General features: G+C 36.6%; 2 protein-coding genes and 1 pseudogene across 2 annotated transcripts in view; 2 read left to right on the forward strand and 1 right to left on the reverse strand.

Moving 5' to 3' along the window:
* LOC107700760 (kelch-like protein 32) overlaps window positions 1-3,434 on the reverse strand; it is a 25,749-nt gene extending 22,315 nt beyond the window's left edge. Inside the window, exons 1-3 of the mRNA XM_016502556.1 lie at window positions 3,290-3,434; window positions 2,270-2,498; window positions 1,379-1,500 (exon numbers count right to left, since the gene is read on the reverse strand). Coding sequence (XP_016358042.1) covers window positions 1,379-1,401 — 23 coding nt within the window. The 5' untranslated portion in view covers window positions 1,402-1,500; window positions 2,270-2,498; window positions 3,290-3,434. The remainder of the gene's footprint in view (window positions 1-1,378; window positions 1,501-2,269; window positions 2,499-3,289) is intronic.
* A 617-nt stretch (window positions 3,435-4,051) lies between these two features.
* LOC107700692 (protein FAM26F-like) lies at window positions 4,052-6,983 on the forward strand. Its single transcript, XM_016502431.1, has 2 exons — window positions 4,052-4,859; window positions 6,412-6,983. Exons 1-2 carry the CDS (start codon window positions 4,320-4,322, stop codon window positions 6,838-6,840), a joined length of 969 nt encoding a protein of 322 aa, XP_016357917.1. The 5' UTR covers window positions 4,052-4,319; the 3' UTR covers window positions 6,841-6,983.
* Window positions 6,984-7,796: 813 nt separating this feature from the next.
* LOC107700693 (protein FAM26E-like) lies at window positions 7,797-10,021 on the forward strand (annotated as a pseudogene).
* The last annotated feature ends 1,993 nt before the right edge of the window (window positions 10,022-12,014 follow it).

Consider the following 12,014-nt stretch of genomic DNA (forward strand, 5'->3'; position numbering starts at 1 on the left):
TTTTTTTTTTTCTAAATCCCTATTTTAAAATCCCCTTTCTCAAATCAGGCTGTTCTGATTCCTGTCAGAATGACGTAGTTCTGCACAGGCCGCTCCCACGATAGTTGATTGACAAGTCTGTCTTCCTTAAGACGCGCCCTGAGTGAGCTGAGAGCTGTCCGCCATTGTGTCGACTCAAGAACAAGAACGTGAGACAAGAACGTCTCCGATTAAGTGATTGAGGTGTTTTGTTGCTGGATGTAATAATGAACATAGCAGTCGTCATTTACTCCCGACATCTGAGCCACTGAAGATGCAGAGGATTAATGTTACTTTTGTTTTTGAAAGGAATGCGCCGATTTCCGATCTGCCTAAATGCGTTTAAGTTCGAGCGAATCATTCATGATCCAGCTTCATCTACAGAAGAAGTGAGTATAAGGTTTTTTTTATGAATCTTTGCAAATCGCATTTCCTAATATTTGCTAGTTAGCAAGTTTCGCGGCTGAAGTTTACAGTCTGCTCGTCACCCCACGGAAGAGAAGGGTTATATTTAATGGGTCACACTATATGCAGTATGAGCACCAAACCAAATCTCCAGGTGCTCTCATGAGAACCAGACCGAATAACTTATGTGCACCCCTGTTTATAACACTCTTAAGAAGAATATATACTTTTACAATAACATATTTTTATGAGTAAAAAGTATGAACCTCCTTTGAATTAATATGGATATGGGCAATACCAACATTTGTTGATTTTTTTTGTTAGTTATGCACATTGGAGAGCTAAATGCTATATTGTGCATTATTTAATTAATGCTAACTGCATTATTGTAGTGTGATGTAGCATTATTTACACAGACGGCCTATGAGGGTGACACTGTGATCAATGTTATTATTGTTATTATTGACAACAGTTGCTGGGCTGGGAGGAGGGGTATTCATGAAGTCATCATGTTGCTCTCCATTGTAACTGTACTATTTTCACTATATTTTGCAGTAACAAAAAACATTTTAATACCGGTTAATATTCATGTTTGATGATTTTATTCTTATAAGTGGAGAGTAGGGCTGCACGATAAATCGCATGCGATATTTAATGCGCGAGAGTATAGAATATAGCCACCTAAATGCCTCCGCAATGTCAGTTACATCGTCACAAGTATTTTTTGCAGTACACTTCAAAAATTTTTAATGTATTAGTTAGCATGCAGTAGTACCGCCTTCTGGGAGATAAAAGCTTCGGATGACCTCAGATATCCTCCAGAGCTCTTTAAAAAACGCTGACCATGTCACAACACCTCCCATCAAATCCAACGGCACCTACATCAAATTAAATCTCACCAAAGAGCTGAGGACACGGTCACCTCTCAAGGTAGACTGAGGTGTGCAGAACGTACCTGGGAGGAGGCTCAGAGGGCATGCTCCTGGAGGAGAGAGGAGGAGGAAGAGGAGGAGGAAGGACTGCTTCCTGCTGATACTACAAAACACCAGACAGGCCCGACTGAGCATGTGCAGCACTCTATAGTGAGAGAACAGAAACAGCAAAGACTGAGAGTGAATAAAGACATAGCCTACATATCTGAGGAGCCTCTGAATATCTGAATATCTGAATATCTGAGCATATCGATGGAGCTACTGAGATGAAGAGCTTTTAAAGATTGAAAAGATTTGGCTGCACAAAACAGTAAAATATCCATTGAGAAACATCTGATGTATACTACATGCTATAGGCTTTATATTAAAATGTAACACATTTCCTCACAAAATTCTAATATTGTAATACAAAAAAAAAAAATTAGATATTTTTTTAATTGTATTTATACATTATGGTAGCACTTGTTGCACTAGCTTTATGCTGATTTTAACAATAATAGTAATAATAATAAAATAACAAAATAATTAAAAATGAAAACATTTAAAATTAAATTAACATAAAACAAAATTCCATAAAATAAAATCACTGTGTCATTAGACAGGACAATTTCATCTTACAATAAAGAGAATCTAAAAATTGAGTATAAAGAAACTTGCACACAAGCTAATGATTAAAACAATAATGCATATTAATTTATTTAGAATTTTGGGGGTGAAATGTGCATAACTGTCATAAAAATATGGTACAATATAAAAAAAAATCTTAATGGTCCTATAAACAGGCTTTATTTTCTATATGAAAAGCAGGGGAGTGAAAATATGACCCAGACATATTTTTGGGAGATTCACTCATGCGGTAATGCTCATACAAAGCACAACAAAATAGAAAAAAACATAATACAAACACCACTCACCCTATTGATGCACAATGTGTTTGGATACAAAACAGCTACAGGTAAAGTTCATTCTGATCCAAAATCAGTCTGTGGCGCTCCTCTCATAGAGCTTCATGTGATGGTCAAATGGTTTCAAGGCAGAGAGTAGGCGATTTGATGCAGAACTCATTGGAGCCTAATGGCCCATCGTGTCTGAGGCATCACAGCAGATATTGATCTGATATCAAAATGACCTTCAGCCAGCAGACTGTAGTCCACGGACGATGGAGGAGAAAAGAAGAGAGAAAAGGAAAGACATAAGGGCCATACAACGAATGTCCATGATACAGTATGACATTTTTTTTCTCAATAGCTTTGGTGTGTCACTCAAATGGTCCCATCTATCATCTTCAGCCTGTCACTGACCTACTTAACCAGAATACACCCCTTAATCCATCAAAGTAAAGGAGACTGAATGCCAGTTTAAGTCAGATACCGTCGCGTTAAAATCAAAGAGTAGGTTATATTACTAAAAAAAAAAAAAATAATAATAACCCCTTAATCCATCAAAGTAAAGGAGACTGAATGCCAGTTTAAGTCAGATACCGTCGCGTTAAAATCAAAGAGTAGGTTATATTACTAAAAAAAAAATAATAATAATAACCTGTAGGCGGATGTTGTTTTGTCCATTATTATTATTATTATTATTATTATTTTGACAAGTTAATTACGTCACGAACACAAAGCAACCCTGTCACTAAACGCAGATTAGACTGATTGGTTGTAAGACCCTTCACAATCACTTTTAAACCTCAACTGTCAAAGGTCTCCTAGCAACAGGGCTGAACCAAGAATATTTGAGCAACAATAAATGTAATCCTCACTAATACCCGCCCAACTGCAACCTCATGACAATCAGCTGTGAACTCTTTCGGTACATCCATTCAGCATCCATCCGTAATCACTGTCTAAACGCTTCTATATGTTAGAAAATATTCATCGTAAATATACAAACATACACCGGGCTAAAAAGCGCACGCACGCACGCACGCAGTGTACCTTCGTGTCCAGTGTCCTCTTCTCTCGATTTTATCCGACGTCGGGTCACTTGGCAACTTTGACTGGCCCAAACAAAATATCTGCATCGACGCCTGAAGAAAACGGTCTAGAGACTGGGGGCGTAACTCGTCACGTCTATGCCCGATGCATCTGAGCTACTGTAAACGCTAGAGTCCCCGCCTCTTGCGGTCACATGCGCGGGATCATGTGTGTCCACGAGGCGCCGAATACGAAGTGCAAACCAACAAAAGCATTGTGAGATTTTCTTATTGATTTTGAGTGAAGCATATATTGGTATTAGATATGTTATTTTATAACATAATTAGTAAATAAATAATAATTTATTAAAAAATAATAAATGTTAAAAAATAATAAATAATAAATGTAAAACTACAATTATTTGTAAAATGTAGTTTTTCATTAAAAAGCCACATGTAACCCCTTAATTTGAATGATTAAGGATAAAAATCTTAAAATAATATAATAAAAAATATTTTATTGCATAAAAATTGAGAGTAATTTATTAGCTTGGCAACGGCCATTAAGTTGTAAGATGTTATTACTTTTACTTTTAAAATCAATTAAAATTAAAATAATTTAAGTCATGTTAAGGGCCTCTTGGAAGTTTGCCGAGGCCCTCTAGTGGTCCCGGGCCCCTGAATGAGAACCACTGCTTTAGATTGTAGTTGAACTCATATGCAGATTGCAACTTCACACGTCATTGAAAGCATTACGTGTTTTGCATACTGTGCCACATTCGCTTGCAATGCCTTTAGACTAAACTGGTGTGTAGACTTAACACTTACATTGTGTTTTTAGTTTTCTTAATTTTTCATAAAGTCAGTTTCCCATTACAGCTGAAAAGCAAACATTAACTTGTTTTTCTTAAATTAAGTACAACACTTTGACTTTGTATGCTTTTATTGCGCGCCCGCCTGAAGCTGACACTCGGTGTCTCATAACGGAACTGAGAGTGTCATCTCATGGTTTATTGTTTAAGAACAAAGAGGTCGTCAAAGAGCTGGCAGGCATGGACAAGTTAAAACCTTTGCTTAGTTTCACTCAGAAACAACAGACCAACTTAGGATTCGGACTGATTGCTCTTATAACTGCAGGTAGCGAGCACATCTTCTCGGTCTTTGCTTTTAAGTGTCCTTGCAATGATTGGAATTTCGTTTATGGCAACGTCTGTCTCCTCGTACCCGCGCTTGCACTGCTCATCTTAAGTTACATGTTGAGCAATAAAACATGGAAACTGTTCACGGGTCTGTGCCTTAGGAAATCGAGGCTATGTCGTTTTAATTACGCGATTGGCTTCTTGTGTGTTTTTCTTCAAATCACCACGACTGCAATGGTCGCACCTCTCAGCTGGATCGCAGTTGCTCTACTCAGAGGGGTGTATTTCGAGTGCTCAATGACTGGCGCCAACATTACACTTTTTAGACGTCACCTTTGCAACGAAAAGTATCCTCACTGTCGGACAGAGTTGGAGAAGTTCCCGTGTGATGGGACCGCTATTCCGCAGAGTGAGAGAATGGCTGTGCTGTCCATCATACGCGCAGAGTCGCAGGTGAGACATGGCATCATTTTAGTTTTTGTCCGAGAAAAATGTAGTAATTTCACTGAGGCTACATCTCAAATCTAAGACTCGGACAGACATTAGCAGTTTTACTTGTGACCTGACTTGGACTCAATAGGCCTATCTCAGTTTTATAGTGAGTTTCAGGGGGTTCGACTATTGAGAGGAATTTTTGTCAGAAATTGTCGGGGTTACAATACGTTGAGATTTGTATTTAAAGACATTTTAAACCCGTTTTTGTAATGTATTTGTGATGTGTAGCTAAATCGGTAACTTAATAATAAATAATGGCAATAGTTTTGTTTCTTCAATGCACTGACAGATTAAATCGCTGGAGCCTCAGGGAAATCAAGGTATGTTCCCAGCTAAAAAAAAAAAAAAAAAAGTTCTAAGAGGTTCTAAGAAATGTGCATTTTTAAAAATATTTTAACGTTTTTCTTGATTTTGCGAACGTTAAGGGAACATTCCATTTTATCATTTTGCAAACGTTATGGGAACGTTACTTTTGAAAGTAGTAACATAAAAAAAGTTTCATTCCAAAAAAAAACATTCCATGAACTATGTATAAATGATGTTTTGAGAACATCATTAAAGACCAGATTACTTTGAACAAACATTCTATTAACGTTACTGGAATAATGATTGTTCATAAGTTTGAAAAAACGTAAGCCAAAATTCTGATTACGTTTCCTGATAGCTGGGTTCGCAGACTTTAGATTACTCTGACTAACTTGTAGTCCATAATTCATAGTCATAAACAACAAAAAATCTTTTGGTCTACAAGAATAAATATTTTTTAAATGTATATTGTTTAGTTAAATGGGATTTTCTCATTCACATTTTCAGAAAAACAAAGACAAATTTCTTAGGAGTGGCCTTTACAGGCAGAAGCCTAAATCAATGTTGTTCATTTTTTAGGTAAAAGGGTTATTTTAGCAATTCTACAGAATGTCCTACCTTGTTGTTTGCATTCATAAGGTCCTCTACAGTCATCTTAAAGGGGTCATATGATGCGATTTCAAGTTTTCCTCTCTCTTTGGAGTGTTACAAGCTGATTGTGCATAGATAAGATCCCTGAAGTTGCAAAGACTAAAGTCTCAAAACCAAAGAGATATTCTTTATCAAAGTTAAGACTCTGCCACACCCCCCTAAAACGGCTCGTTCTAACACGCCCCCACATATCTACCTCACTATGTGGCAATATTTGCATAATGCCGCCCAAATGTGCACGCAAAGAAAGAAGGCGTGGTTTCAGTAACCGCAGTTAGTGTTGAAGCAGCCATGTCAGGGAGACGCTGTGTGTTTCTAGGCAAAAGCAAAAGCACTTTATTTGGCCTTCCGAAAGTAGATGCATTTAGGAATCTTTAAGATTACTTAGAACAGCAATGCATTTTATGGACGACCAAATAATGATCTTTAAAAAAGCATCATATGACCCCTTTAAAAACATTTATGATATCTGTGCTTTAATGTATCTCATTTTTATTTTTCAACAAATAATTATGTCTCTTAATATTTGAATAATTCTGGAAAATACTTTTAGGTACTTGGTTGGATCCTGATAGGTTCTGTGATGACGTTCACCTTTCTGCTCACATGCACGGCCAGATGCTATTCTCCCATCAGTTACATGCAGCTGAAGTTTTGGAGGATGTACACTCAGAAGGAGAGTGAGTTTTTGGACAGCTACACAGCTCAGCATGCTGAGAAGCTTGCAAAGAGAAACATAACAAGTTTCTTTGATTTAACCAAACCCATTCCTATGAAGAGTCCACCCAGACAGGCTTGGGAGAAGATATCTTCTTTTTACAAGTTCCGAAGCATGGACGAATACTACAGCATCCTGCACAAGTATGTTTGCACTTGTGAGGACCTTGAAAATCCAGTAGTAAGGGCTTCAGTGAGATCTGACAATGATTTGTCAAACCCAGCAGCACTTGCATTTGTGGACGAGGGTAAACTGGTCCTGTAGACGCCATCTAGTTGACAGCTTTTCATGCTATATCCTGTTATTATGGGCATAAACAGCTGTACTGGCTTCTTTATTTTCTGTGCCTGTTACAGTGTCAGTTCACTGTTCTCCTATATTGCTATTTTAGCTTTTCTTTTGAATACTACAACTGTATGATTTTAACATTTCTTTTTTTTTGTTGTTTGATTTTAGTTTTGTTTTTCAGTATATACTTTTTTTATATATGAACAATAAAAACTTTTTTCATAATAATCAGTTTAAAGAGTTTTCCTCATTCATTTGTATTTGAACAGCTGTGCCCTGGCCATTTCTAAAGGACTGTACAAACAAAGAGTTACATTATAATGCTAGACTTTTAGTGTCACTTTAACTTGAATCATGCACATGATGATTAGTGATCTCATATTTCAACAGGCAACATTTTAATGCCTTCTTTCATGAAATAATCATGTACAATTTGAAAATTACACTGCTAAAAGCTCACTCAACAAAAAAAATCAATATTCATTAAGTTCTACCATTTGCGGTTAGCGTTAAAGCTGAGTCTTTATGGGAGAAGCACAGGGCAACACAGTGGGCATACACCAGAGCAGAACAGAAACTGTCTCCTCGTACATAACCAGAACAAATCACTTCCTTTTTTACTAATGTAAAGCATTATGTTGCAAAACATACTTTTGCAATACACTCTTTGTTTGACCTAACATGCACTAATCTGCTGTTCCAGCCTCTGGATTTCCACATTCCATTGCTAGCAACCTCCAGATTCTGGCATTCCAATAATAAAAAGCATGTTGTCAGTTACAAATCTCAGCTTTTTACTTAAACAACAACTGCATTGTTGGGATTTAATTTGGTTTGACTGCTGTTGCGTGATGTATGTGTAATTGTGCCCATACACATCTGTAGTCTGTTGTGACTTCTGGCAGAACCTGATGGGCTGGTTTTGGTCACGGTTCTTCACTAAATGGGAAGGGGAAGAGGATGGACAGGGGAGGGATTTGACGAGCTGCGGAGAAGCCAGAGACAGAAAAGGAGGAGATAAAGGAAGTGTGGAAGACAGAGTGATAATAAGAGAGCGAGAAAACGGAGTGCCATAGCAGAAATCATCTCAGTTTCATTTCTGTTCATCAGCTTAGGAGTGTTGCAGCCATGCCTGTACCAGCTATGGATTCGTTTAAGACTGTCCTAAAGTTCCTCACCAATCAGAAGACCACTATTGGCTACAGCTTCATGGCTATTTTGACAATAGGTAGTGAACGAATTTTCTCCATGGTGTCTTTCCAGTGTCCGTGCAACCATCAACAGAATTTTGCCTATGGATTAACGTTTCTGCTCGGCCCTGCTGTTGTTTTGCTGGCGATTGGTCTCTTTGTTAGTACACGTCTTTGGCGGTTATATACAGGGTGTTGTCTCAACCCTCTCAAACTCTGCCCCAGGGGTAATTTTGTGGGATGCTTGCAAGTGTTTGTAAAAGTGCTGTCTGGAGCCTGCATTGCCCCTGTCATGTGGCTTAGTGTAGCTCTGTTAAATGGAACTTTTTATGAGTGTGCTGTTAGTGGCCTGGATGAAAATGTGGTGGTGCATTGTTTGCAGAAGACTATGCTACCAAACTGGCAGAGAGAAACCTCAAGAGTTTCTTTGACAACAAAAGTCCCGAACAATTTCCCTTTCCAAATCACAAGGCCTGGGAGGAGATCTCTACTATATACACTTTTAAGCAAAGCGAACAGTACTACAGCACACTGCAGAGATACGTGGAGCGCACTGATCGGGATTACAGCTCTGAGAAGCGACCTGTTCTGGAGGGGGAAGATGGCATAGAGATGGCATAGAACTGCATGGACTGGTAACTTAAAAGAGAAAAATTTTAAGTTGACCTGGAATTGTAATATGGCCTGGAAGACAAAAAACCACTGTGAATCAAGACAGAATTACATTTTTGTTTGGTAGCTATAACCTGTATTGACAGTTTTTGGAAATTTTGTTTTGCCCATTGAGGAAGTGCACTGTAAAAAAAATTCCGTAAAATTTACGGTAAAAAAACGGCAGCTGTGGTTGCCGGAATTTTCAGTCTTTTACCGTTAAATTCACGGTCATTTTTTACAGTGTGGTCATAGTACAATTCAAACTTTGTACAGTTTTATACTTTTATATTAGTGAACCAACATAGATCTCAGGCCCTAGAGGTGTTGGCAGATTTGAGTGGCACTTTCAGTAACAGCATTCAATTTGCATACTACTTGAATGTTGAATTTCAGGTTTTACAAAGTCAAAAAAGACAAAAAAAAAAACTTATTCTCAGGGCATTTGTCATTTAGCCCTTGTGCACTCTTTGAATCAGTAGCTCTCTTATGCCTCTCTACATTTTAAAATCTTCTTCACCATATCCTTATAAAACAGACAGTGTGTTTGATACACTTTTATGCATGATACCCTCAAAAGAATTTTGTATAGTATCGATAAGTAACTATCCAGCACAATATTGATTAAAATCTACAATAAGGTCACATTGTACTTATGCCAACCAACAAAATATAGAACATGTAAACCACATTTCTTATTTCCTCTGCAGGTTTTAAGCAGAAGATCTGACAAACAGGAAACCACATTCAGTGTCCCCAACACTAATTTCTTCAGTAGTTTAGACCCACAGATCAACTCTGAAAAGGGCCCCCGTGATCAAAATGAGTTCTCTTAGCACAAAAAAAAAAGCATAAACAGGACCAATTACTATAGAATGCCAAATATATTACACATAGTAAGGTTGTGGTTTCAGGCATGTTTGTGGTATGCATTTCCTGCACTGTTGTGAAAGAGAAGTACATATAGGTTAGCAGTCAGTGAAAAAAAAATAACAACAACTATATTAAACTGTGTTATTCAATGTAAAGTTAGAGTTGAGTGTGCAAAAATATTGCTTGGAAGTAACAAAATGTAGCATAATAACTAAAGACATTAAAATTGAGTCCAAGCCACAGAGCATTGCCCAGTGTGTACAATATGAGATATAGCGGCTGACCCGAGTTTGAGTCCTGGCTCAAGGTCTTTCCTTTAAAGGCAAAGGCAATGGCAAAAAAAAAATTTAAAAAAGGAGAACTACAATAACAAACACTCAGACCATCTGCCTCAATTGATTTAAAAGTAACAGACAAATAAACAAAATGTTTATGCATGTACATACAGCCTGTTAAACTGTTTTTTTTTTATTTTTCGTTTTTGCAATTTTGTACTGAATGCTAATACTTTTTGTATTTGTTTCTTACCTTGCTCTATGTATTTATATATTTTAATATTTGCATTTTTATTATGACTGTACAAATATTATTAATGTACTTTGACAGAAATGTTACCCTCATCTACCCTGCTGAAAAAGGCAGTCTAGACCATCCTAGTTTGTTCAGCTGGTAAATTACCAATTAAATGTATTTCTGGTTAACATTACAAGGTGAAGGTGTGTTCATAAGATTAGCCATTTCCATTCTTTGCCATGATGGCAGTGGTCAAGCTGATATACCTGTAAGAATAACAACCAGTGCCAGTTGCTACAGTAGGCTACTACCTAAGCTAAAATGTACCCAGAAGGTAAAGTGTAGCATTTAAACTGGTCTAAGTGGTTTCAGCCGGCTTGACAGGATAGAACTGTAAGCAAAATCATATCCAGAATAAGGAAAGGCCTTTATTTTCTTTATGTCTGTACCATCAATAAATGCACAATCAATAAAAACTACTCTACAACCAGTGTCTGCTTACAAATTCATAAATACCAATTCATGCTGTGAAAGGATTTGTGCAATGGGCAACATGATAGATAAATTGAACTATAAATAAGTAAAAAGAAAAGGATTATAAATTGATTCCTGGAATTTGGGATTTAAACTTATATAATTACATGTATTCATTCACATATATTACATAAAAAACTTTTAAATTACATAAACTTACTTATATTGTGGAGAGGCAGTTAGGGGATTGGACAGGTGTCTTGCCGAAAATTGATCGTCTGCCGAAAACTGATTGGCGCCTGTAATCACTTTATTTTTTTTATTGCATTGCAATTGAAAGAATAACAACAGTTATGAAGTAACATGGGGCTAACGGACATCATCACATGGAGTTAGACAAGCTACACAAATTAACAAAATATACCAATGATGAAGAAGAAAAAAAGAAAGAAAGGAAAGTATTTTAAAGATAGCTTACAATAGACTTTAAGAAGTTTTAGAAGCCTTTGAGTTCAAAGGATTTGACATATTCTTAAAAGAAGTAAAAAGGGACTTTATATCAGATGAAAACATTCTAAAGTTAGGTTTGCAATGAATGGTTCTGGCTTTATGAAGGTGAAATTTACCCAGAAGACAAAGCAATGAAACAATATGTTCCAGATCAATGTCCTTGGAATGAAAATCTGACAAAAAAATGATAGATTCTGTTATTTCTATCATTTTGTTACAGCAGGAAAAAATTAACATGGTAACTTCTGACCAAAAAGACTTGGTGAATGGGCAATGATAAAACATATGTAGAATAGATTCTTCATCAGTATTACAAAATGAACACATTGAGGATATATTCTCAGAAAATCTGCTCAAAAATAAATTACAAGGGTAGTATCTATGAGCAATTTTGAAATGGAGTTCTTTAATTTTACTTGGGATAAATAGCCTGTGAGGAAAGGTCCATAAGTTTTTTAATTCAGAGTTCGGATAACAAATCCTCCATTTAGATTGTGCTTTAGAGGGGCATCCTGGAGTTGAAGAAAGAGCATTTCTAATAAAAAAGTTATTGCATTTTTTATCTAATACATAAACACCATTAAATGCAAGTGTAGGAAAATGGTTGTTTACACAGCCACAACATAAATGCGCTTTAAACAACGTTTTTAAACTACTTTGTCACCTTATTAAAATCTCTTAGTGAGATTGATGCACCTTTCAAAAACACAAAATCAGAAAAGGAAAGAAGGTCCCCATCAGAATTGAACAAATCAGAAACAAAAAAAGATATTTTGATTCACGCATTCAATGAAACAGAGTGATTTGTTACCAAACAATATGTTTTCATTGTTCCAAAGAGTACACGTGTGCGGGGAGAAATTATGTTTAAAAGCAATCTTCCAGGATTCTAGGGCTTGTTTATGAAAATTTGACAGTTTAATAGGTAACTTACTACAC

Source organism: Sinocyclocheilus anshuiensis, unplaced genomic scaffold, assembly GCF_001515605.1.
Source record: "Sinocyclocheilus anshuiensis isolate Anshui unplaced genomic scaffold, SAMN03320099.WGS_v1.1 scaffold782, whole genome shotgun sequence".
Taxonomy (NCBI): domain Eukaryota; kingdom Metazoa; phylum Chordata; class Actinopteri; order Cypriniformes; family Cyprinidae; genus Sinocyclocheilus; species Sinocyclocheilus anshuiensis.